Source organism: Lissotriton helveticus, chromosome 6 (genome assembly GCF_964261635.1).
Source record: "Lissotriton helveticus chromosome 6, aLisHel1.1, whole genome shotgun sequence".
NCBI classification, from domain to species: domain Eukaryota; kingdom Metazoa; phylum Chordata; class Amphibia; order Caudata; family Salamandridae; genus Lissotriton; species Lissotriton helveticus.
Window position 1 is genome coordinate 803,274,025 of NC_136067.1, and position 26,430 is coordinate 803,300,454.

Sequence of the window (26,430 nt, forward strand, 5' to 3'; positions counted from 1 at the left end):
TTGTGGCATGCTCAATCTTGATTGGATTAAATTAAGTTTTCTTTCTATGACAGAGAACTGCTGATGTATCACAAATGTATTTGAGTACGAGAAGACATTGAAAGCCTGAAATATGGGGAAGCATTCGGATCGGGCAGTAACTTTGTAGAGTGTTATAAGAAAATTGGAATGTGTTTAATGTCTGTGCATTATCAAAATGCTCCAAGCCACAAAAAACAATTAAATACTGCAAATTTCATTAGAAACATATTATGCTCAATCGACAAATAATATATTTCACAACAGCTTGCAAGACATGTTCTGTCTATTGATACTAAGTACGAAAACGTCTTCTCACAGCTAAGTATTAGACCAGTCAAAAATAGGTAAAATTTTTTTTTCATCTATACACTGAAAAATGTCCAATATGGCCTGTGAGTTGAAAAGGACATTTGACTTAGTGTACATTGAGATTTTTAGCTAAGGGTGAAAATATAGCAGTTATCAACAATGTTTCAAGAATGTCTCATTCCGTATGAGTACACAATCTCCTTTCTCATTTGGTGTGAGTACACAATCTCCTTTTTTCCTTATTTTATATTGATTTTCCTACCCAGGTACTTTACAGTAATGTAATCATGTGACCTTTCCAACACAAGCAAGGAATCAGTAGGTGGTGTAATAATTGAAGACACAATAGTGTAATTAAGTGCATTAGTGAAAATCGTAGGTATCACAAACGTTTTACATATTGCTGAGTTCTGATCAACTTGGTAAAAGCCAGAGATAACATTGTAAAAAATCCTAGGGTGCATAAATGTAGCAATCTAAAACCAAAACAGTTGAGGTCGCTTTTGGTATCCAAAGCTATAGATCTGTTAGAAGCAACTTAATGTGATACCAGATACAAGTACATTACACCCGAAATGGTTTCTTAAAAGTTCTTATCGGTGAGATGTATGCATTTGCTGAAAATACTTTCATTTATATCAAACACTCCCACTAGATGAAAAAAATTAATGTATTATGCAGGTACAACTATAACTGATTGGCTCTTGTTGAGGATTAAATTGTGAGTATATGCACAGAAAATCATATTATTGTCTAAAAGAGCCTGGCCCTCTGCACAGTTCAAATTGCATTACACTATGGCCTAATTGTCCCTAATTTAGTAGCTGGGCTTTGATCCGAGCCACTCAAAGTTTGTCTGCACTGGAAACACCAGACAACTTCTAGATTAAGGGTCTTTCCTTGTTTTTTAACAGTTCAGTTAAAGACAGCATGGCAACAATACAGAGTGTGCTTGAGATGGAACACCCCTTCTTCATAAAATAAGACTTCTTATGTTAACTGACCCTGGGTTTCAGACCAGAGCTTTGCATCATATACGCTACTAAATTTTCAACATAGATGGGCATTATTCTATGGGGTTTATCCAGGTTTCTAAGAGAAAATCACTAATAAAAGATGTGTAATAGCTTAAGTAACCAATGGCGCTTGCCATTGCCTGCAATTGAACAAGTCCTGAATGAGTAGGTTGTATTGATAGCTGTCAATAATTCTGTAATACTCTGTATTTGCTCGTACAGTCCGCTAAATAACCTAATCTATGGAAAGGGCTCCATGGTGGATCTACCTTCTATAGACCCTGAGTAAATTGTTTGATAGCCTTCTTTCTGATGTTTGAGATGCTGGAGATAATTGACAGTCTCCTGTTGAGGTTATTTAGCAGGATATGGGCTATTCCCCCATCCCTGATGTAAAGCAAGTGTCTACATCATCTATCTGGGAAACGTTATAGCTCAATAGTGGAACCCAGACTCCACAGACGATGACACAATTTAAGTTTCCAACATCAAATAGACTTGGGAGACATCATCAGACTTACAGTTTGAGCTTCAACCACATTTGGTATGGCAAAAATGTTTAACTTGCTCTGAAAAACTGTTTTGCTGCTCGGTACTTTGAAACGTGATGAATATATTTAATGCTTATAAAGTGGGATAAACTGTACATGATGGATGGTTCGTCCATGGTAATTGATATTGAGTTTCTGTGGCAAAAACTAGCTCCAATGTCAACACTATCTCTAGATTTCCTGGAAAAAGTGTAGAGGGAGACAGTTAGGTGGGGAGAAGATGCAGGGGGCCCGGAAGCCAATGCAACACAATTCTGGAAGGACAAGGGAAGATGGTAAGAAGGCCCTGGGGCAGGGAAAGTCTTCAGAGTATCAAGGTGAGAATGGAACTCAGGAATATGCTGTGAATGGTGGCTAGGATGTGGCTGGTAGGAGATAGGAGTAGGAAATAAAATGAGTGTAAGGTTTCAGGTGGGAAAGCAGGAATCACTGGCTCAGTGGCAACTGGACACTCCAGTCATCCCATAAAATAAAATAAAAAGTAAAATCATGAAAAGAGCATCAGTAGTGATTTGGTGCTTGAGACAAAGGAAAGTCAAAACTAAGGACTCAACAAAAAAGCTAAAATACTATAAAATAACTAAGTATATATAAAAAAGATGTACTTGTAATTAATGAAACTCGAGTAGAAGCACTGGTTACATGCACACAGATGTTTGTGCCCATAATGGGCCAGTTCACAAAGATTTACAGTGACTTACTCGTGTAGTACTACTGAATTCCAGGCGTAAGCCAGCGGTAACATGGCAGAACTCCTGACGTACTCCTGAAATGTGTGCATACTCCAGGAGTATTACAATAGTAAATCACATTCACACATGCACCTTTCTTTGTAAATCTGGCTCTATGAGTGTAACTTTGTTGTATTGCTAGACATTTAGGGCCTGATGCACAAAGGATCTCTGCACTCTTAGTAAAGGCCCCACAGTCGTGAGGGAGTCTCCGCATTTGGGGTGGAATATCCGCAAAGAGAATTCTCAGTGCAGAGATTCCGCCCCAAGTGCGAAGACTCCCTCAAGACTGCGGGGCCTGACTAATGAGTGCGCAGGCCCTTTGTCTATAATTGCGGAGATTCCGCCCCAAGTGTGGAGACTCTCACACGATTGCGGGGCCGGACTGACGAGTGCGGCAGCCCTTTGTGAATCATTGCAGAGATTCCGCCCCAAGTGTGGAGACTCTCCCACGATTGCAGGGCCGGACTCACGAGTGCAGAGGCCCATTGTGAATCATTACGGAGATTCCGCACAGAGTGTGGAGCCTCCCCCATGACTGCGGGCCTGACTCACGAGTGTGGAGGCCCTTTGGAAATCATTTCGGAGATTCCAGCCCGAGTGTGTAAACTCCCCCGTGACTGCGGGCTTCCGCCACAAGTGCAGAGGCCGGCCCTTTGTGAATCAGACCTTTGAGGTTTATGCTTAATTACTAACCTTAAGGTCCCAATTCACAACGGGTACTGCACTCGTGGTGGTGGTACCACAGTCACGGCGTGGGGCCGCACTCACGGTGGGGACCCCACAATGGGTAACTGCATTACAGAGGTCCCGTCATGACTATGGGGCCTCCGCCACAAGTGCGGAGGCCCTTTATGGATCGGGACCACAGTTTTTATATTAGGAATTTCCAGTTATTCACTTTTAATTTCATTTTACACATCTTTTCACTTTACAAATATTTCTTTCCTGCAACCCTTTCCGATATACATTTTGACATGCATGAATTAATGCACATAATTACGTTTCTTTGAGTGTTTTAAAATGTTCATTTGTGCAAATGATGTGCTGACAAGGCTATAAGGTGCAAAGTGCAATATTGTTAATACACACAATCGTGGTGGATGTAAGGAAGGGCTGGGTTCTGTGCCACAAGATTGCATTTTTCAGCCTTCAGGAGGACATGAAAGTACATGTTCTATATTTGAAGGCTGCTCGTTCATGAATACCAATGCGCTGTGCCGAGGAGCAGTGCACCTTCTTATGACTTTAAGGCGCATTGCCTTCACGGTTGTAGGCGTGAGCGGCATGATGATAGGCATTGTGCATCGAACATGAATGAACAGAAACCTGTGCTTTTCATCAACGAAGGACTATGCCTGGCTCTGTGGGTATTAATTCTCAGTAGGAGCATAATTAACAAGAAAAGGGAAAATCAATCTCTGTTTTCGTGTGTTTCTATATCTGAAACTTCTCTTTAGCACCGGTGTCGGGGAGCCTTTAAAATGGATTTGTATGTCTAGAAACATACCACATGACTCTTTCAGTTCATGCTCTTCTTTATTTTCATTTTATAGTTATATTTATACTTAGAATTGAGTACATTTTACTTTACCAAGCAATAGACCACCTTTAATGCTACATCTCGCGAGATCTGCTGCACATAGAACATATGGCGAGCGGAGGCCTGGGTGAAACCAGATTACAGCAACCTGGAACGGGCAAACAGGTGTGGGAACAGTGCTCGGTTGCTGAAAGAATAGGTGCCAGTGAGCCCCACCGGTGACCACCGGCTCAAATTAAGCGCCGGGTGGGACAGTACTAGAACGCACCTGGTGTCTACATGTTTATAATACCGGTCACGAGGTCCATTTTATAAAATCAAATCTTTTGATCGAGTGCTTAGACCAAAGTCACCATTTTGGAAATGTTTTGAGTGGTTTAGTGCAGCGGTCAGAACTCTCTGTAATTTCAGATGAAATCAAAACTCAATTTTCCAAGTGCCTTGCACCAACTCTTAAGCGCTAGGCAGCCAATCGTCCGACACAGGGGCATCCATAATACAGCTCATATGCACGTGCGGCACGTAATAGTATATGCAACAAGTAGTAAGTTCATATTATCACGGAAATGTTGTTTTAAATGTAGACCAACAGTAATTTACGAAATCTTGACAGAACTCATTTTTGGCTGGGCGAAATCTATCCCTTCCATTCTTTCTGGCAAGAAAAGGTTCCTAAATCTCAAGACAGAATGGCGCTTACTTAACCCGCATTAAGCCTGAAAATGCAATAATGACTCTTTTAACAGGATAATAATTCTAATTCCCCTATCTGCGGCAATAAAGGCTGTACACAGCTAATCTGCTTTGCCCTTTCAATTAAACTTGTTCGGGGCGTTCTATGTAGTCAGCACCCAGAGTGGGTCATTAAAATTCTTGTTCGCTGTGAGTTGTGTGCGGTTCGCTGTTGTTTTTAAATTCCATTAGGTCCGGACGGTCTTTATCGCCCCAAGACCGCGGTGACTTCAATCAGCCAATTTAATTACCTCAGGAAATTGTCAGCAGAAGCGCCAAAGGAAAACAGGAGAGGATGTGACGTTATCAAATTGAAATCTCGCTCTCCGGCGCTTTAATCTGCGCCCGTCGATATGGGCGCGCGCACCTCCCGCCTGGGGGGCCCCCGGACGAGGGCCCGCCCTCGCGTCTCCTCCAAAGGACGCTTTGTTTACGGTAAGCTTGATCTCGAGAGCCAGCCTCGGAATATTAACGCCTCTGGGAGGGATCTGGTGACTTTGAGGTCACTGCTGAAAGTCTTCATTAGCAAACTCTTTTTAATGTTGAGGTGTATCACAGGCTCGCAGGGGAAGGCACTTTAATCAGCTGCCTGTTTCACCTGTCACTTAGTACTGCTCCAAAAGCACATTCTGGAGATCTCCCCTTATGTGGGATCCACCGCACACTGAGCATTGTCACCGCACTGAGGGGCATATTACCAAGCAATAGCGATAATTATCGCTATTGCTTGGTTAGAGACAAAATGTTACCGCTGAGCTGCGGCGATTTTTATCGCAGATAAACCTTGGTATTACCAAGGTTTATCGCAAATGCGATAAAAAACGGCCGCACATGCATGAATATCGCTGTAAAGTCAGCGATATTCATGCATTACCGAGCTAATGCTTTTAGCCACGTTATCCACCTCCCATTGGATAACATGGCTAAGAACTGCTCAGGGGCAGGCGCTTAGCGCGAATATCTCCAAAAGTTGGTAATAGAAGATAGCGATATTAGCGACTGTTTCCAGTCGCTAAAATCTTGGCACGCCCACTTTGCATGTCATTAGTGATAAATATCACTGACATGCAAAGTGGGGCCCAAGATGGTCGCTATCTCCTACTAGCTGTCGCTAACTGGTGTTAGCTACAGCTAGGTAATAGGGAGATAATTTTATCTCCGCTTTCTTGGATTTTAAAGCCATAAAAGCGGAGATAAATCCCCTTGATAATATGCCCCTGAATCCGCCTTATTGGGTGGACTGTTCATCCCTTGGGATCTGTCTAATCTTGGGATAAATAAATCCACATTTGTAAAGCGCACAATCACCCGCAAGGGTCTCTAGGCGCTGCACCAGATTCCGGAGTCAGTCGCCCTAGCCGCGGCGCCACACCTCTTCCACAGTCACTTCAACCCTAGAATCCAGCTCATACTGGAGATCTCCCCTCCCATTGGATCCACTGTACACTACAGACCTTTCCTCTTCTGGATTCCACTACATGTTGGGGATCCATTACAGGCTCTTTTAATTCTGTTAAAAATCCTTAAAGAAAACATACAATTTATTGTAACAATTCCATTAATATCATAATCAAAACATTTCCAAATGTTCAAATCTCCTTGATAAGTCATCTCAATTAACAATATGGTGTAAAAACAACTTGTCATTAAACCATGTGCAAATATCCAAAAAATAACAGCAGCTGTCGTCATCCGATGGTTGTAGCAAAGATATCTCAATAATAAATGTGCAAAATTTACATCCACTTCCACCATATGATCTACCCTATAATGCGGACTGCTACTTTCCTGGGATCCACCAGACACTGGGGCTCGTATGTTACTTGGGATTGGCCACATAGTGTGATCCCCATGGAATCAGATACACACTGAAAGCTACTGCTCCCTGAGTTCTACCTTATACTCGGGATCATTTTCATCTGTAATCTATATATGTATATAAACAAGAATAAGAGAGGCACATGTACAGAGAAAATAGCACAACAATCTTTGGATTCAGTCCACAACACACAGAAGAGTGACGATGACAGGAACAAGTTTTGGCTTGATGTGATAGATCTTTTATTCGTAAATATATGTAACATAGCCAACGTATTTCACCCTTGTGGGCTTCTTCAGGGCAAAAAGTAATCCTAATCCAACGAGCAAGGATATCACACGATTTTCGCCTGTGATGGTAGATGAAGCTTGTGCACGGTCCTAGCAATAAATCTTCAATATGCATACAATACTGACCATGTCAGCGATCACAAATAGAAAAGTCGTAGTTAATAGTAGAGCTTCGCGGATGGCAGCATCGCAAACCCAAGCGCATCGAGTGTCGCGCTATAATGCCGAATTGTATACGGCCGACAGACGTACCTCTTCCACATCTTATTCTTTTTGGCGTGGTCAGCATTGTATGCATATTGAAGATTTGTTGCTAGGACCGTGCCCAAGCTTCATCAACGATCAAGGGCGAATATCGTGTGATATCCTTGCTCGTTGGATTAGGATTACTTTTTGCCCTGAAGAAACCTGCAAGGGTGAAACGCGTTGGCTGTGTTGCATATATTTACGAATAAAAGATCCATCACATCATGCCAAAACTTGTTCCTGTCATTGTCACTCTTCTGTTTGTTGTTGACGGAATCCAAAGATTTTTGCGCTATTGTCTCTGTACATGTGCCCCTCTTATTCTTGTTTATATATGTTGTATTTAAGACCATTAACTGTGGCTGGTCCTGAGAGGTGGGCAATTTGTGACAGAGCATTTAGGAAACCTTAATAGGGTTCTCCTATCATTATTACTTTGTCAATAATATCGGTAGTGGTGGGGCAGCATATACCCTGCCACCATGATTCTGTGGGATACAATCTATATATGTAGCATGTGCTCTGCTGAGAAAATCTACCAAACATTTGGAGTCACCACTCCTGGGGACCAATGTATACAGGAGACCAACCCCTGCTGGGATCTACATACACTTGACTGTCCTCATTCATGTGGATTCATGTATGCCATATAATGGGGATCACTCACCACCTCCCAAGATTCATGTATACTGGGGACCATCCTCTGCTGAAAACCACCACACTTTGGGAGTCACCACTCATGTGGATTCACAGGCACCATACACTAGGGAGTCATTCATCACTCTCCAAGATTCACGTATACTGGTGATCGCACCACTATGCTGAGAACCACCACACTTTGGGAGTCACCATTCACTGAAACGTGCGTCTTTTGTGAGTCCTCCTCCTCCTTTGATATCCACCATTTTCCGGGAGTCACCACATTTTTGAATCCATGTATACACTTTGATAACTCTGTCTTTGGGATTCTCCATCGACCGCCGGGTCGCCACTCTCTATGATCAACATATATATTGAGGATCCTCCTCTCCTGAGATCCAGTGTACACTGTCAACGTCCCAACATCTTCTGATTTTCACACACCAGAGATGACCCCTCCCTTAAGATCCAACATATAGAAATGACCTGTTCTTACAGAGTAAACATCATGTTGGCACCCAACATCAGGGTGCAAAAACAATTGCAGTTTGATTGGTGTAAAAGTTGCACGGCTGCTATTCTATGTGAGCATATATTGTGTTTTTTTCACAGTTTGTGAAATATGGGTTGACAGTCTGGATCCTAGTGTCCACCCTATAGATGGGATCTTGCACATACCCCACCCCAAAAGAAAGGTAAGCCGATTCAGTGCCCATATGCAATTCCTTGGTGCATCCTTTGAAGCAAGTAAAGAATTTTATTGTTTTGAGTTATTTAAAACAATAACAATTTCCCAAGCACATGACAAAACAAAGGAAAAATACAAATCCACCTAAAAAATGCATAGTTCTGCTATTCTATGTGATCATACCCAACTAAGCAGAATAATAAATCCACACTACTAGTGATACATCTAGTCGAAATAAATCCCTAGCATGCTTTCTCTGAGAATCTTTTCAGTAGTCCGCTTCTACACCAGGATTGTTATACGCGATGGGCTGGTTAATAGTAACTATACCACTGTTCACAAAAAATATAAGTAAAGTGCTTGTATGTTTTAAAAAAAACGGGATAGAGAGACTGCATCAGATAAAGGCACCTAAATAAAGTGCAAGGTGCCCTGATAAACTTTAAAATTCCTATTTTCATAAGAAAATACTAATAAGGTGGTTTGATATTTAAAAAGACAGGATAGTAGGACAGCATTATCTTAAAGTTGGGGCTCACTATCAGCCTGCCACTTGCCTTCAAGTCAAAATCCCTTCAAAAAAGGCATCCTCGTCACCTCGTGTACGTTAACAACAGGCCGTACTTGTTCTGCCGGCCGTCAGCAGATGTAGTTCATGTGAACCCCAGAATGGATCTTGCACAAATATCCGACCTTAATCTGGTCCCATTTTTGTTTTGCATAATTTGAATCAGGCCGCGTCTAGTGTGGTGCAGTGAGCAAGTTCCAATAATGCATCATGCCGTGACCACTTGATGGTTCCACGGCTGCCACGTGCCCGGAAATGAGCCCTGCCCACCAGAATCGTGAGCCCTTCCCTGGCTTGCACTTGGAGGTTCCGTGACGAACAGCGAGCCTCTCCCGCACAAAATGAGCGCGCTGCATTCTGGGAAACCTGCTGGAGCACGCGTCCTGCTTCGAAATTGAAACTTGGCAGATTTGCCTCGCTCATTTACGGTGGTCGTTAATCAAAAGCTTTAAAGAGGATCCGAGTCTCCAGTTCCATTAGAGAACCCCATTCCGGAAAGGATGGACTCACCCAAATGGAAATACGCTACTCTGGGGAGGGGGTGTTTAGGACTCGCCTGTGTGACATGCAGTTCTCCTGCCAGGGGCCTGCCTGGTCCTCACTCTGAAGAGGAGCAGACGTACACAGTGCCTTCAGTGAGTGTGTTCAGATAACAGGTTTGCTCGACATTTCAGGGTTAGCGGTATTTACCACTGCAACGACCCCGCTGTAGAAACCCCTGGCCCTGTCAAGCGTTGGCGCAATGTGTGCTGCAGGCAAACACTTCCTCCTGAAGACCCCTGGTGCCAGCCTTAAAGAGTACTGGTCGAAAGAAGCTGAATTGCCAGTTCTAGCTGGCAGACGCCACACCGAGCACTATACCATGACAACCTAAAGGGTCCATCCATGAGAAAACACACACCGGCGTGGGCACGCGAGTACGCGTATTGCTCCTTGCATATTCGAAAACATTGTTTATCGGCTTTCAATTTGAGAGCAACTCTGGATTGTTTTACGACGAACGACTCTACGGCTATAACCATTGTTAAATCGTGGCCAGGTAGCGACACAGGATTTAACTCCCCTCTCCTGTTCCTTTTACTCACTACTCTCCTTTTCACCGTTCTCTCTCCTGTCTCCTCTAAGCGTCTAGCACACTTTATCAATGTGTCGCCTGCTTCATCCAGCAGACCAGAGCTCGCCCGTGGCCTTGGTACGCTGGAGCCAGCGGTGCTCCGTGCGTCCCCTCCATCTACCGTGCTGTTTATGTGACGCTGTACACCCGCTACGCCCTGGTGTCACGTACAGCTAAAAAATGTGTGTGCACTGACAGCCGCGTGCGGGCAATGGTTCAGCAATGGGCCTGTTGTGCGCAAGGAAATTTGTTCCCGTTCCCCGCCACCTCCTTCCGCGGTTGAGCCATCCAGAATCGGGTACTGTGTGCCCTTCATACCCACGGGCTTCTGTGCCACAGCACCTGTTGCACTAATGACACCTAGGTCCCTGTGTGTTCTTGCTCTGTCCTCACTTTGGCGTGCTTCAGACAGTGCAGGTGTTTACGGTCGCTGGCCGAGGTCCTGAAGCGAAGACATGCTGAAGCACCTTATCAGTAAGGTGCTTCAGCATGTCTTCGCTTCAGGACCTGGCCAGCGACCACAAACACCTGCACTGCCTGTCAATCCGCGCTCGTGCACCACCGTTCAGAGCGGAGAAGTCCAGGGTGCAATATAAAGCCATTTAAACCCTGATAACCACCTCGAAAGAGAAATACAAATTACAAAGCCGTGGTTAAATGACATCTGCATATCACGCTAGCTCTCGGCCATTTTGTTACATTAGAAAAACTCAAAGAAAAAGATTACAAGTTACAAAGTTACAAAGAAAAACTCATTTAGATCGACGTGCTAAATGCATCACAGGCGGTCAGTGAACTGTAAACAGAGCTATTAAAATTCGCACAAAAGGCGGCCATATTCACTAACTGTTTGTATTAATCTTCGCATATTCTGAAGGAAAAAGAAACCGACATGGATATATGCCTATCTGTCTTCTTCGCAGGTTGGGCAGGTGGTGTTTTAGAGCCTAGATGACGTGTTGCCGCTTTTCCGCACTTTCCTTCTGACATACACTGCAAGCGTTCAAAAGCCTTTGAAGTGTACTTTCAGGTGACCAATAGGACACTAAGAAGCCGTTGGGAAATGCAAATGCAATCAGTGCAGCAAAGAAATTGAAGAAGAACAGTGGGGTGCACAGCTCGGCGTCACATTATAATGTATACTTGGCTGAAGGCTACGTGGGTGTGCGAAGCCCAGCCCGAAATGCTGTGTATTTGCCTAGAGAACACGTCCATAATATATCCAGAAGCTTGTGCGTTAAATATTCCTAACAGTGTCGTAAAAGTTGCGAAGGTCAAACGCTACAGCTTCCGATGAAAAAAAAACAGGTTTGGAATCTTCACACGGTTATTAAAGAGACAATATTGTCATAGCGGGTACGTTGATTTGTATTTGTGAACAACGTGCCTGTGATGACGACACGAACCAAATGACTCCCAAGACATTCCCGCGCTAGATTTCCAAGGTTCTGGGTCAATACTTCAGACGTCCACTATCGGCAGGAGGCCCCTGGGAGCGGTTTAAATGAAACTGATTCGACAAAAACACATACATCTCACACTTTATCTATGGCGCCGACGTTTGAGAGTTTCATAAGCGGACATCACGGTGACCGCTCTGTCACCCGACGTAAAGTGAACTCGAACCCTCAGCCTCCCCCGTTTGACGCCCCATTGCCCAAGAGGGTCAGGGCCGGACTGGCTACCGGGCGTTTTGGCATGCTGCCGAGCTGCAGCGGGACTAGAGAAGACAGGGTGGGTGCTGCAGACCCGGAGCTGGGTGGTGGAAGGTCACACAGAACGCAGCAGACAGCCACGGGGGGGGTGACGGGTAACCAGTGCAGGAAATGAGGGGAGACAGAGGGATCATGGTCACAGCTGAGCTATTATTGCGCGGGATCGGGCTGGACCCCGTGAAATATGCTGAATTTACCCGGGTGTAAATGGCAGACACTGAGATGCATTCAGCAGCACCTGCAGGCTGCCTGCCTTCCCCTTCAGAGCAGCAATGTGCAGGAGGTGAATGGGCTTTCATATTAAAAAAAAAAAAAAAAAAAAAAAAAAGCTGGATTTAAGGGGGCATCAGCCCTCCTTTTGCTCCAATATAATTCTGGCTGGGATCTGTTTTGTAATGGAGGGAAATACAGGCTCGCAGTCTGTTATCACTTCAAGTACCTTAGAGACAGATTTGGGAGCAGCATTTCCCGTATATAAGCAATGATCATGCACTGCACACACGTCAGATGTATCTGTCTGAGAAGTTACACAAATAAAAAGTGAAATAAAACTTACTAATTTATTTTTTATTTAATAGAGCTACTCATCCCAATTTAGGATGAAAGGGCACGTTATGTTCACCTGTATACACATTATACATTAACGATAAATCAAACGTGTGAAAATCTCTGCAGTAAATGTTACAGAACACAATGAGAGTAAGAAATGTAACGGTCGCCTATCGTCTATAGTGGTATCTATTATTTGTGAGGATTTCATGGTTAGGAAAAACGCTAAATTAAGATTTGATACATATAGCAGCGCTAGGGGTTTGTCTGTAGTAATAAGATTTTAAAACTATCCAAAGGAACCCTTTTAAACATCCTTAGAATAACGACATATTGATAAAAAGATACGATTTTAAATCCATGCCTTGTAGTTTGCAGGGCATTTATGCTGGTACATAGCTCACTGTATTATAAGGGTTGTGATTTATAAACTGGAAGTAACTAAAGGGTCTCCTGTCGAAATCAGGCAACACCGCTTATCTGCATAACATAGAAATCTGTGATCTGCATGTTACACAATGTGCTTAGGGTAGACACATGAATCCTCTATGCTACTTTGTGAGTAAAAACTGGAACTAGCTAAACAGATCTCTTAAGCAAGGGCACTTTCCACCAGAATTATCATACCAATATTGTTACCCCATAGATGTAATGGGCACACAGAGATATCTGCAGCAGGGGCCTTAAACCCATAAGATACTTTCAGACACAGCCTCTTTGTCACCCACTAAGTCAGAAGAGATGTACTTGCATGTGTGTCCTTGTTGCTAAGTAGTTTGGCAACGTTTAAAATTTTTTTTATATGTTGCCTGCCAGGCTCTGCTTTTCATGACTGCGTACCTCCTTACTCCACCCTTTTCCTTTGCCATACCTTGACGTCCAGTATATGGGTTCCCTGGGAATTTCTCCAATGCGGGTAACCCCCAGAAGACAGCCTACCGCCCCAGTAGCAGCCCCCCTCCCCCCCCAGCAGTAACTAGCAGTGAGGGGCTAGTCAGAAGTATGAACACAGAAGGAGGGGTTGAGCGAGCAAAATCATTCTAGGATGAAATGTATGTACACAACTATTTGTGTGTATATTAGCTATGCAGGAGGGGTGGGGTGGGAGGCGGGCGTCTGAGAGTGTGCAGGGAGATGGGAGGGGCCATTCAAACGCCATTGGGGGAGGGGTGGCCTGCTTGGGACAGCCATGGCGCTAGACCGTGGGCACACAGGAAGAGTGATGGGGGAATGAGGGGTGGGGGGGGGTGTAGATCCCATTCAAGGAGCCGGGAGATGAGGCTGCTAGCCGGTTGCCATAGCAGGGGAGGGGGCAGGGTCTAGCCGCTGCTGCTGAAAAGGACTCCTGGCAGCCCTGTCTCACTGCCACACAAAGCTTAGGAGTGGGAGAGGACACCACAACACAGCGAGGGATCCGACTGAGGCGCGTGTGACACCACATGCAGACGTGAGCACACGATTAATGTCATTGTAAACACAACCTGCTGCATTGTACGGTTGTGGCACCCAGGGAAACACGTCAGTGACGTCAGAGTGCGCGAGACGCGGACAGTACACAGCACGCACCTGCCTCCCTGCTTGTAGAATATAACCTAAGTGCCTGGGTGCAAATATTCCCCATTTCAAAGGAGTGACTGTTATTCCGGCCGAGGCACGTGAGCCGGAAATACGAGTAAACTGGTGTGTGTGGGGAGGGGGAGGCGGTTGGGGTGTCTCTGTCCACAATCTTTTTACAGACCAAACACACGACGTGTGGTGGACACCCGCCCGCCTTAGTCTGTGTAACTGAGACACGCTGTACACATCTGCATGTCTAGCTCGGCCAAGGAAGCTCCCATTTGAGAAAAAGAAACGCGTTCTTGCTTATTCCTTCACCCACTTGCTTCAACAACTGACTTCATGATGCTGTTTACTTTGTGGAAGGTTTACAACTTAAGACTTATGAGCACCACTTCCGGTCCGTTATCGATACGTTTTTTAATGTATAAAGAAAATTCGTCTAGATAGATAGATCTACTTAAGTGTATATATATATATAAGAGAGCACACCCACATATTCACACCTGGATACATACACCTGTCTATGTGTATATTGTTGATGGTGAGGGTTTCTGTACATATAGCAGATATGCATCTGTCTCTTTATGCATGCACGCGATATACTATCGCGTGCATGCATAAACAGACAGATGCATACAGAAGGCTAAAGCCCAGAACCACTACAGCGCATTCATACAAATCGCCCGCTGCATCTGAGCGCAAAGAGTCCTGCACATTCAACTGGTGCGCTGCTCCTGCAAGGGCTGCAACGCGCGTGAAACCATCCGCGAGGTGACATATGAACCCGCGGGGCCCGTGGAAGGAGCAGGCATTCCTGAACATGGTTGCTAAGAGCAACGTGCCTCAAGCACCACCTTAAAACCGGAAGCAGGCAGAATATCACCCGGGATCGATCAGAGGCCGGCTCTCCCGTGACCGTTAATGGGCTTCCACCGCGGAAGGACAGGCCCCACTGCCTGGGAGGATCACTCAGCTCACTCTCCTGTGAGGAGCGTCGGAGTGTGTTGGAATGGACTGGAGTTCACTCCACTCCGGGGCGCCCCGCTGGCTGCTGGGAGGGCGCGGAGAGCTGGCGTGGACAGTCAACAGAAGTGCCTTAGAGTAGTGTGCGGGACAGGGCGACGTGTGCCCAATCACCCGTGAAGGTGGAGGCCCCTCGCCTGTAGCAAGGAGAGTGAGTGTGACGTGTGACAGTGAGGGATAGCGCGATGCGTGCGCCACTACAGCACTGCGTGGGATTATGCCTCCACCTCAGTAGTTTATGGTAAAATGATGGGGGCGCCCTGCAGAATGTGGGAAGGGTCTCCTATTGTCTCACAGATATCCGTGGGCCTTGAGCTGAATGGAGCCCCCTGAAGGGAGTTGGCCCCTGAATACTTGCCTACCCACACCCGCGCCATGCGGCCCTGCGCAACTCCCCTGTTCTCCCCCCTGCCACGCCGAGTCTGTAGTGAGGAGCGTGGGCGTGAAGTGTGAGAGGCGGGCAGGGAGGGGTGTGCGCCACAACCTGGGAGCTACATACAGAGTCTGGGTCAGGACAGTTGCAGTGTAAGGGCAGGGAGGCGTGTGCGCCACAACCTGGGAGGTACATACAGAGTCTGGTGTCAGGACAGTTGTAATCTAAGGACAGGGCGACGTGTGAGCCACAACCTGGGAGGTACATACAGAGTCTGGAGTCAGGACAGTTGTAGTGTAAGGACAGGGCGACGTGTGCGCCACAACCTGGGAGGTACATACAGAGTCTGGAGTCAGGACAGTTGTAATCTAAGGACAGGGTGACGTGTGCGCCACAACCTGGAAGGTACATACAGAGTCTGGTGTCAGGACAGTTGTAATCTAAGGACAGGGCGACGTGTGCGCCACAACCTGGGAGGTACATACAGAGTCTGGAGTCAGGACAGTTGTAGTGTAAGGACAGGGCGACGTGTGCGCCACAACCTGGGAGGTACATACAGAGTCTGGAGTCAGGACAGTTGTAATCTAAGGACAGGGCGACGTGTGCGCCACAACCTGGAAGGTACATAGAGAGTCTGGTGTCAGGACAGTTGCAGTGTAAGGGCAGGGCGACGTGTGCGCCACAACCTGGGAGGTACATACAGAGTCTGGAGTCAGGACAGTTGTAGTGTAAGGACAGGGCGACGTGTGCGCCACAACCTGGGAGGTACATACAGAGTCTGGAGTCAGGACAGTTGTAGTGTAAGGACAGGGCGACGTGTGCGCCACAACCTGGGAGGTACATACAGAGGCTGGTGTCAGGACAGTTGTAGTGTAAGGGCAGGGCGACGTGTGCGCCACAACCTGGGAGGTACATACAGAGTCTGCTGTCAGGACAGTTGTAGTGTAAGGGCAGGGCGACGTGTGCGCCACAACCTGGGAGGTAGACACAGAGTCTGGTGTCAGGACAGTTGTAGTGTAAGGGCAGGGCGACGACGTGTGCGCCACAACCTGGGAGGTAGACACAGAGTCTGGTGTCAGGACAGTTGTAGTGTAAGGGCAGGGCGACGTGTGCGCCACAACCTGGAAGGTACATACAGAGTCTGGGGTCAGGAGGACAGCTGTAGTGTAAGGACAGGGCGACGTATGCGCCACAACCTGGGAGGTACATACAGAGTCTGGTGTCAGGACAGTTGTAGTGTAAGGGCAGGGCGACGTGTGCGCCACAACCTGGGAGGTACATACAGAGTCTGCTGTCAGGACAGTTGTAGTGTAAGGGCAGGGCGACGTGTGCGCCACAACCTGGAAGGTACATACAGAGTCTGGGGTCAGGAGGACAGCTGTAGTGTAAGGACAGGGCGACGTATGCGCCACAACCTGGGAGGTACATACAGAGTCTGCTGTCAGGACAGCTGTAGTGTAAGGACAGGGCGACGTGTGCGCCACAACCTGGGAGGTACATACAGAGTCTGCTGTCAGGACAGCTGTAGTGTAAGGACAGGGCGACGTATGCGCCACAACCTGGGAGGTACATACAGAGTCTGGTGTCAGGACAGGGCGACGTGTGCGCCACTGCCCGTGAAGATACCTCGGCCCCTGCCAAGTAGAGCCTGTACTGAGGAGTGAGGGTGTGAAGTGTGAGGTACAGGGCGTGGCGCGCCCACTGCCTGGCAGAAGCCGTGACCCCCCTGCCATTCAGAGCCGGCAGGGGGCAGCGCGAGCGTGCAGTGTGAGACAGGGCGAGGTGTGATGTTTTCTTTGAAAGGAGCCCACAGACTCCCGCCACAAACATAACACTTTCAGGACGCTGGAGGTGCGCTAGGAGGCCCTAGAATAGAGTTCCTTCCTCCTTCCATGCAGGGAACTTGACCCACTGCCACAGAGAGCAGATGGCGACGAGCCTAGGGGTTACAGTGTGTGTATATGTGTAGGGGGGGGGGGGGTGTTCTGTGGTGTCTCTTGCTTCATAGGAGCCCCGAATTTCCCACCTCGCAGAGCATGTAGTGGGCAGCCGGAGAAGCAGACTGCGGTACAGGGGGTTCCCTTTTGTCTAGTAGGAATCCTGAACCCCTTGCCACACAAGGCACGCGGAGAGGAATCCGGAAGTGCCGTGTGGTAGACGGGAGTGCTCCTCTCCTTGTAAGGAGCATTAACCCTTACAAGCATAACCTGTGGCCATGAACCTGGGCTTTAAGTGAAAGGTTGAGGGAAAGGTCCATTTTGACCCAAGGGGTTTGGAGTCCTGGTGGTAGCAGCCACCTGTAGTGAGTAATGTGGACCTGCTGTGTCGGCGGCCACAGGGAAGTAACTTCTTTCGCCGCCACATCTGTCCTGTGGTGAGGAGACAGCCAGCGGTGCACTGGTCTGGCTAGGGTATGCCTTCCCAAGTAGGGTGCTTCGAGTCCTTCTGCCTCACTGTCCTGTCAGGGATAGGGTAGGGAGGTTTCCCCCCGCCCCCAGATGTATATCTCACTCATGCACTGGCGTAAGTGTGCAATATGTGCAGTGGCACCGGGTGTCTGAGGGGCACACGGAACCCCCATTGATAGCCCTATCTACCACAAGACACAGCGGTTGGGGCCCAATACCCAAGCTTGCCCCAGGGCCCGTGGCACCCTTGCTACGCCACAGCACGGGGTGCGCGGGCCCGCGTGAGTGCCGGAGGTGTGGAAGGGGGAACGCGGCACCACCACGGCCTGGGACGCACTCTCACTCCAGTCCCTTAAACGGATGTTTTTATTTCCGTCTAACTCTCACTTTGACATCTGCAGCTACTTTTGAGAAACTCGCCGATGCCCGATTAGCTTCTTGCGGAGGCGATAATGGGGTGGGGGCAGAGTTGTGGTGGTGGGTGGGGGTGGGGGGTGGGGGGGGGGTTGAGCGGGGTGCGGGGTGCGGGGTGCGGGGTGGGGTAGGGGTGGGGGGACTGGGAGGGTAAGACAGGGGTTTAAAGTGTACGTTGAACAAGTATATTTCTGCAGACAGACAAAAGTATGGACATTAAAGGTCCAGGTTACCTTGGACAGCAGCTTGGGATGCATACCAGCCGTACCTCTCGGTGTCAACTCGTACCACACAACTTACATTCATTTCCTTGTGAAACTCAAAATCAGTTATAGGACTGCCCCGTTTGCATTAGAAACTACGTTGTATAGCGCCAAGAACCCCCACCCCGATTTGCGCTTCAGCTTTCTCACGAAGAGCGATCATATATAGAGTAAACATCACCTTTTACCATAATATTTATTCATAGCTTAGTCGGTCTGACCCTATATCCAAGGGTGAAACTGTCAAAAGAATTCACCTCGTCCAACTGTTTTTCAACGCAGACTGTCGGATATATTTCTAACAAAATAATACACACTTAACTGCACCCGTCCACTCGCATCAAAGCACAAGACCCTACAAGTGGCTCCCTTGTGTGCACTGTCGAGCCCACTTATCTGCTGGAAGTGCCTAGAGGTCTCTTCAGCGCTCTTTGCGCAATCACCAAAACCACTTATCATGTTTTATCTTCTGGCGTGCTCAGTTAGATTGCGCCAGAAGTCCACAACAAAGGCAACGTGAGGCACCTTTCACCATAGCAAGAACCACAGCTCTTACGCTGCCCATTCCTTCCCTCAAGAAGGACCACATGAATCTATCCATCAGCAGCCGCGCGCATACAGGGGGGCTCAAAGCACCTGCACAAATACACCCCACACGGGCAGACGAGCCCCCACCGGCCACCGGCCACCGTCTCCCAGCAGCCAGCCACACACACACACACAACATGACCAGGGCGTCCGTCCGTTCTTACCGAAGCGCAGCACATGCGTGGTCCCGTGGCAGAGTCCGAGGCAGAGGGCGCAGAGCAGCAGCCCGGCCGGGCACCTGGACAGCGGCGTGGCTCCGAGCGGCCGCGGGCGCTCCATGCTGGATGGATCCAGACACAAGTCCTGGGTACCGCGCAGGCTTTCCTTGGGCGACTGGGCGGTGCGCGAGGCAGCAGAGGGCTGGGGCGGCGGGCGCAGCCGGTCAGGGCATGGCTCCGGGGCAGCGCGGTGGTCCCGACATCTCCATTAGTAGTCCTTGCATGTCCCCCGCTCACTGCGCCAAGGAGCCACCTTCCGCTGCCGCGACGGCCATGGCGCTCAGAGGGAGCGGCGGCAGCCCGGGTCCATCCCGGGATCCTGCAGGGGAAGGGGAGACGGAGTCGGTGCACGATCCGTGGGGGTGGACTGGCGGCCAGGGGTATGGCGGCGGGAGCGGCAGCCCCACGCACGGCTCAGGCGGAAGGCTGCGAGCCGTCTTCCTGCTGCACTGCTGCACTGCTTCTGACGCGCAGCCAAGATGAAGTGAGAGCAGCGAGGAGGGACCTGCTCAGCTCCAGGCTGCCTCTGCCACCAGAGCCTGCCTGCCTGCGCCCTGTGGTACAGGGGGAGAGTGCTGTGCGGGGAGACCCGCTGCGCTCCAGGCTGCTGCTGCCTGTGCCTGCCTGCACCCTCTGGTACAGGAGGTGAGAGCTGCACTGCTTCTGACGCGCAGCCAAGATGAAGTGAGAGCAGCGAGGACGGACCTGCTCAGCTCCAGGCTGCTGCCACCAGAGCCTGCCTGCGCCCTGTGATACAGGAGGGGCGTGCTGTGAGGGGAGACCCGCTCTGCTCCAGCCTGCTGCTGCCAGAGCCTGCCTGCATCCTCTGGTACAGGCGGCGAGAGCAGCGAGGAGGGTTCCAGCGCGTGCTTGCACTCTCTGATGCAGGCAGCAAGATGCTGCCGGTGCGCAGGCAGGGCGCGCGGGGCTTCCCTCCTTGGCCGTCCGCCCTGCTCTGTTGATATGCACGACTTGGGCAGCGCTTGAGCCCCGCTGCAAGCCTGGGAATATCTGAGAATGTGTGGCCCTTGGGGGAACAAACATAAGCTGAGCTTAAGGAAGAAATCCCTTCAGCAGGTCGAGGGAGCTCTCAGAGCATGTACCTCACGCAGGGTGAGGGAGGTGAGGAGCTTAGAGAGGAGACCTCTCCTACAGGGCGAGGGAGTGGAGTTTAGTGCGTGCATCTCACGCATGGTGAGGGAGCTTAGAGAAGAGACCTCTCCTGCGGGTGAGGGAGCGGAGCTCAGAGCGTTCACCTCACGCAGGGCGAGGGAGCTTAGAGAAGGGACCTCTCCTGCAGGGTGAGGGAGCGGAGCTCATAGCGTGCACCTCACGCAGGGCGAGGGAGTTGCATAGTTTACAGAAGAGACCTCTCCTGCAGGGTGAGGGAACTCAAAACATACAACTCCTGCAAGGTGAGGGGGCTGTGTGGAGCGTAGCCAGCAGAACTCCCCCCCTCCTCTACCCCTCACACCCCCCCCCCCGAAGAAAGCTCGGACGAAGCTCCCAGCAGACAGGGTCCCAGGATGAGGGAGATCACGTGCTGCTTATAGCAGACCCCCCCTTCCCTTTTTGCAGGGCGCAGGATGTGCAGGACTTTGAGTGGAGACCCTTCCTGCAGGGTGGAAGAGCTTATGTGGAGCTTTCAGCATTTGCACCTGCTGCACGGCGAGGGAGCTCATGCGGAGCCAGGAGCAACCAACAACGCACCACCTGGTGAGGCAGAGGGAGCTTATGGTTAGGGCAACGCACACATATTTCACAGGATGACGAAGGGGCAGAGCACCGAACAGAATGAGGGGATGCGTATCTTCGAGAAGAGACACCTCCATTAGGGCGAAAACGCTTCTACAGAGCTCGGAGATACCAAAACATCTCCTGCAAGAGAAATAGAGAGCTCCTTCGGAGCTGAAAGTGCTCAATACACCCCCTGCAGAGAACGAGGAAGGTCCTTTGCACTGGAAGAGGGAGCTCCCGCAGAGCGTGTTATTCACAATGCACAACCTACGGAGAGAAATGGAGGTCGCAGCGTGGAGCAGACACACCTCCCGAGGAGAGAGAGAGCTGTTCAGAAGATTACACCAACCGACCTTCTGTGGAGCTTAGTACAGCGGCGTGGCCACCTGCGGAGCTCAGAGCCACCAGCACACCACTGAAGGGGGAGAGGGAGCTCCCGGGAGCCTAGAGCCTTAGGGCAGAGATACCTCAGGTCAGCCCAGAGGTCGGAGGGAGCACCTCGTGGCAACCGGATCCCGGATGAGAGGGACACGCCAAGGGGGGCCGGTTTAGAGCCACACTGAAGGCGCTGGGGACAGCCAAAACGCTCTTCGTGGCGCAGAGGCCGACAGGGAGCTTCCTGCAGAGCTCGGAGGAGCTAACTCGCCCCCTTTGGCTCCAGAAGGCGCTTCCTGCTGAGCTTTGTTCAGTCAGCACCATCATACATGCCCACGGCAGACACAAGCAGGGCTTGAGATGGGAAGTTCCCTGAAGAGTTTCGAGGAGCTCGACACATGCAAGCATCCGGAGGAACCTCTGTGGCTGTGCAGGGCAGCGTTTTGAAGAGCGTCTACCGTCACCCGTGGTCACCTCAGAGCGCTAGTTTGCGGGTCACTGGGTTCAACCTCTGGATGAGCCCCAGTGTTTTCATAACAGGTTAGTTCGGCCTGGCCCATTTGGGGGCTGAACAGCAGAGCCAGCAGTCGGACAAGAGGGCAGGCACCCCCTTCATGGCTGCAACTGCTTGTCTGTGGTGATGCCCGCAGCGACCAGTGAAATGGGCAGGCAGACCCCCTCCTCCAGCAGGCCCATGGTGGTTTGGTAGCTGGTACTACTTGGTTCTGCCTGGGTCTGCTGTCAAGCATCGATACTGGCCGGGACCTCCGTACTAATCACAAGCAAGTGAGAAGAAATGTGGCCCATAAAACTTTGTTTCAAATCGAGCCTACTGGTTCAGCACCTCCTCATAAGGACAGCGCAAAGGTCACATTCCAGGTTATTACTAGGGTGCAGGGTTATTGACCCCAGAAAACACAGCTTATTGCCTCACTAAATGCGTGATCCAAAGTCTTCACAGAGGAAAATAACTCTACTAGCTACCAAGAGGTGTATTTAATGTGATTTTTTAGAATAAAATCAGTTTTATTAGCAGAACACGATTAAACATTACATGGTATCTGTGCCTACAGCCCAGCGGCCGGCTGCATCCACATGTATGTTATATAATATTAGGGTGCCCGGTTTGTATTCGGTCAAAGCTTGTGCAGGCCCAAGCAGCAAATGGAATTTGTCCTTCAGTAAAACTTTACAAGATGTGTGATGCAGACGGTATACTGTGCCCTGGGAGTGTGGTGGCTTCTTGCTCTGCTGCATAAAATCTATGCAATCTATGTTGAGGTCTTTTTCCCCACACTGTGGGTGTGTTGTAAACTTGCTAGAGAGATGTGTGTTAAATATCTATATTAGTAACTTGCTTGCTAGACAAATGTGTGGTCACCCCATGAGAAAAATCCTGGTGCTTGTGACAGGCATGGTAACTGCATGAGTAAAATTGTTGCTAGACGGATGATTAAGCAAAATACACACAATTGATGGACGGAATGCAGAACAAATCAAAACGTTCACCCCAAATCAAAAGATCTGTGTTAAATCCATTATTCTTTGGCTCCCCATGCCACCCCGGTTTAGACCCGGCCATATGCAAATCAGTCTTAACTCTGTGACTCATGGGAACAGTCCAGCCCAAACTGCCAAGCCAGGTCCTTCCTGAACCTGAAACAGTATATCATAGGACCAGTTTCGGATTTTCACCCCTCATGGTATGCCCAGGACCCACGTCTGAGCATACCTGGCTCACTTTTGGCGAGAAAGCAAAAGACACACAATTGGTGGACGGAATCAGTTTTATTAGCAGAACACAATTAAACATTTCATGGTATCTGTGCCTACAGCCCAGAGGCCGGCTGCATAAAGGTCAGAGCACAAAAAAAGAGCCAGTGGAGTACTGCAACTCGAAGAAAAGTTACGTACACAGCAAGCCACCTACAACCCACTCAGGGTCAGCCCCGACAAACAAGAAAGAGGAAGCTAAAGATGGCCAAAGTTGCAGGTAAATAACAATGAAGGAGCCCATCTGAACATAACACATACTTGTGCCTAATAAAAAGACTGGGGGCATATTATCAAGGCAGGCTGTTCCCATGAGGCACAGGGTCAAGACCGATTTTCTTATGGCCAGGTCTGAACTGGGGTGGCATGGTGAGCAAAAGAACAACAGATTTAACCCAGATCTCTTGACTGGGGGTGAATGTATGATTTATTCAGCATTCCGTCCATCATTTGTTGGTGTAGCACTTTTCAACCTAAGTGGGACGGGTATGCCCAGATGTGGGTCCCTTCCTCACTGTGCCACTGGATTCAAGCTAGCCTGGCTGATGAAGGGTAATACCCTGAAACCGGTCCCAGGATGCTTGTTTCCAGTCCAGGGAGGACTTGGCTTGGCAGCTTGGTCTGGACTGTTCCCATGAGGCACAGGGTCCAGACTGATTTGTGTGTATGGCTGGGTCTAAACTGTGGTGGCATGGTGAGCAAAAGAACAATGGATTTAACCCAGATCTCTTGACTAGGGGTGAATGTATGATTTATTCAGCCTTCTGCCCATCATTTGTTTGCGTAGCACTTTTCACCCTAAGTGGGATGGGTATGCTCAGACTTGGGTCCCTTTCTCAATGTGCCACTGGATTCAAGCTAGCCTAGCTGATGAAGGATAATATCCTGATACCAGTCCAAGGATGCTTGTTTCCGGTCCAGGGAGGACTTGGTTTGCCAGTTCCATCTGGACTGTTCCCACGAGGCACAGGGTCAAGACTGATTTGCATGTGGCTGGGTCTAAACTGGGGTGGCATGGCGAGCAAAAGAACAATGGATTTAACCCAGATCTCTTGACTGGGTGTGAAAGTATGATTGATTCAGCAATCCGTCCATCATTTGTTTGCGTAACACTTTTCACCCTAAGTGGGATGGGTATGCCCAGACGTGGGACCCTTGCTCACTGTGCCACTGGATTCAAGCTAGCCTGGCTGATGAAGGATAAAACTCTGAATTCGGTCCCAGGATGCTTGTTTCCGGTCCATGGAGGACTTGGCTTGGCAGTTCGGTCTGGACTGTTCCCATGAGGCATAGGGTCAAGGCTGATTTGCATATGGCTGGGTATAAATTGGGGTGGCATGGTGAGCAAAAGAACAATTGATTTAACCCAGATCTCTTAACTGGGGGTGAATGAATGATTTATTCAGCATTCCATCCATAATTTTTTTGCGTAGCACTTTTCACCGTAAGTTGGATGGCTATGCCCAGACGTGGGTGCCTTGCTCACTGTGCCACTGGATTCAAGCTAGCCTGGCTGATGAAGGGTAATACTCTGAAACTGGTTCCAGGATGCTTGTTTCCGGTCCATGGAGGACTTGGCTTGGCAGGTCGGTCAGGACTGTTCCCATAAGGCACATGGTCAAGACTGATTTGCATGTGTCTGGGTCTAAACTGGGGGGGATTTATAATGATACACACATACCATCACAACACAGTATTTTACATCGTGGTTTTGACAACGCAAGTCATTATATCGACTTGCGTTGGAGGGCGCTAGACTTAGAAATAGTTTGAATTACTATTCCAACTCCAGTCTTACAGTAGGGAAGGTGTTGGAATAGTAATTCACACTATTCCTTAGTCTAGAGTGCCCTCCAGTGCAAGTCGACGTAATGACTTGCTTTGTTAATACCACGATGTAACCATTTAGCGTTATAATGGTTGTGTGGTAAAGGATGTTTCCCAGCTGGGGTGGCATGGTGAGCACAAGAACAATGGATTTAACCCAGATCTCTTGACTGGGGGTAAATGTAGGATTTATTAAGCATTCCCAACATCACTTGTTTGCGTAGCACTTTTCAACCTAAGTGGGATGGGTATACCCAGACTTGGGTCCCTTGCTCACTGTGCCACTGGATTCAAGCTAGCCTGGCTGATGAAGGGTAAGACCGTGAAAAGGGTCCCAGGATGCTTGTTTCTGGTCCATTGAGGACTTGGTTTGGCAGTTTCATCTGGACTGTTCCCATGAGGCATAGGGTCAAGACTGATTTGCATATGGCTCAGTATAAACTGGGGCGCCATGGTGAGCAAAGAACAATGGACTTCACCCAGATCTCTTGACTGGGGGTGAAAGTATGATTTATTGAGCATTCTGTCCATCATTTGTTGGCGTAGGACTTTTCACCCTAAGTGGGATGGGTATGCCTAGACGTGGGTCCCTTGCTCACTGTGCCACTGGATTCAAGCTAGCCTGGCTGATGAAGTGTAATACTCTGAAACCAGTTCCAGGATGCTTGTTTCCGGTCCATGGAGGACTTGGCTTGGCAGTTCAGTCTGGACTGTTCCCATGAGGCACGGGGTCAAGACTGATTTGCATGTGGCCGGGTCTAAACTGGGGTGGCATGTTGAGCACAAGAATGATCGATTGAACCCAGATCTCCTGACTGGGGGTGAATGTAGGATTTATTCAGTATTCCCTCCATCATTTGTTTGCGTAGCACTTTTCACCCTAAATGGAATGGGTATGCCCAGACATAGGTCCCTTGCTTAGTGCGCCACTGGATTCAAGCTAGCCTGGCTGATGAACGGTAATACCTTGAAACCGGTCCGAAGATGCTTGTTTCTGGTCCAGGCTTGGCATTTCGGTCTGGACTGTTGCCTTGAGGCACAGGGTCAAGACTGATTTGCATTTGGCTGGGTCTAAACTAGGGTTACATGGTGAGCAAAATAACAATGGATTTAACCCAGATCTCTTGACTGGGGGTGAATGTATGATTTATTTAGCATTCCATCCATCATTTGTTTGGCTAGCACTTTTCACCCAAAGTGGGATGGGTATGCCCAGACGTGGGTCCCTTGCTCACTGTGCCACTGGATTCAAGTTAGCCTGGCTGATGAAGGGTGATACCCTAAAACCGGTCCCAGGATGCTTGTTTCCTGTCCAGGGAGGATTTGGCTTGGCAGTTTGA

The 26,430-nt window shown here is 48.8% G+C and overlaps 1 protein-coding gene across 1 annotated transcript in view; it reads right to left on the minus strand.

Annotated features, from left to right (window-relative positions):
* Positions 1-19,461, minus strand: part of GRIK2 (glutamate ionotropic receptor kainate type subunit 2) — a 1,557,632-nt gene extending 1,538,171 nt beyond the window's left edge. Inside the window, exon 1 of the mRNA XM_078648357.1 lies at positions 19,325-19,461. Coding sequence (XP_078504483.1) covers positions 19,325-19,439 — 115 coding nt within the window. The 5' untranslated portion in view covers positions 19,440-19,461. The remainder of the gene's footprint in view (positions 1-19,324) is intronic.
* Between the last annotated feature and the right edge of the window lie 6,969 nt (positions 19,462-26,430).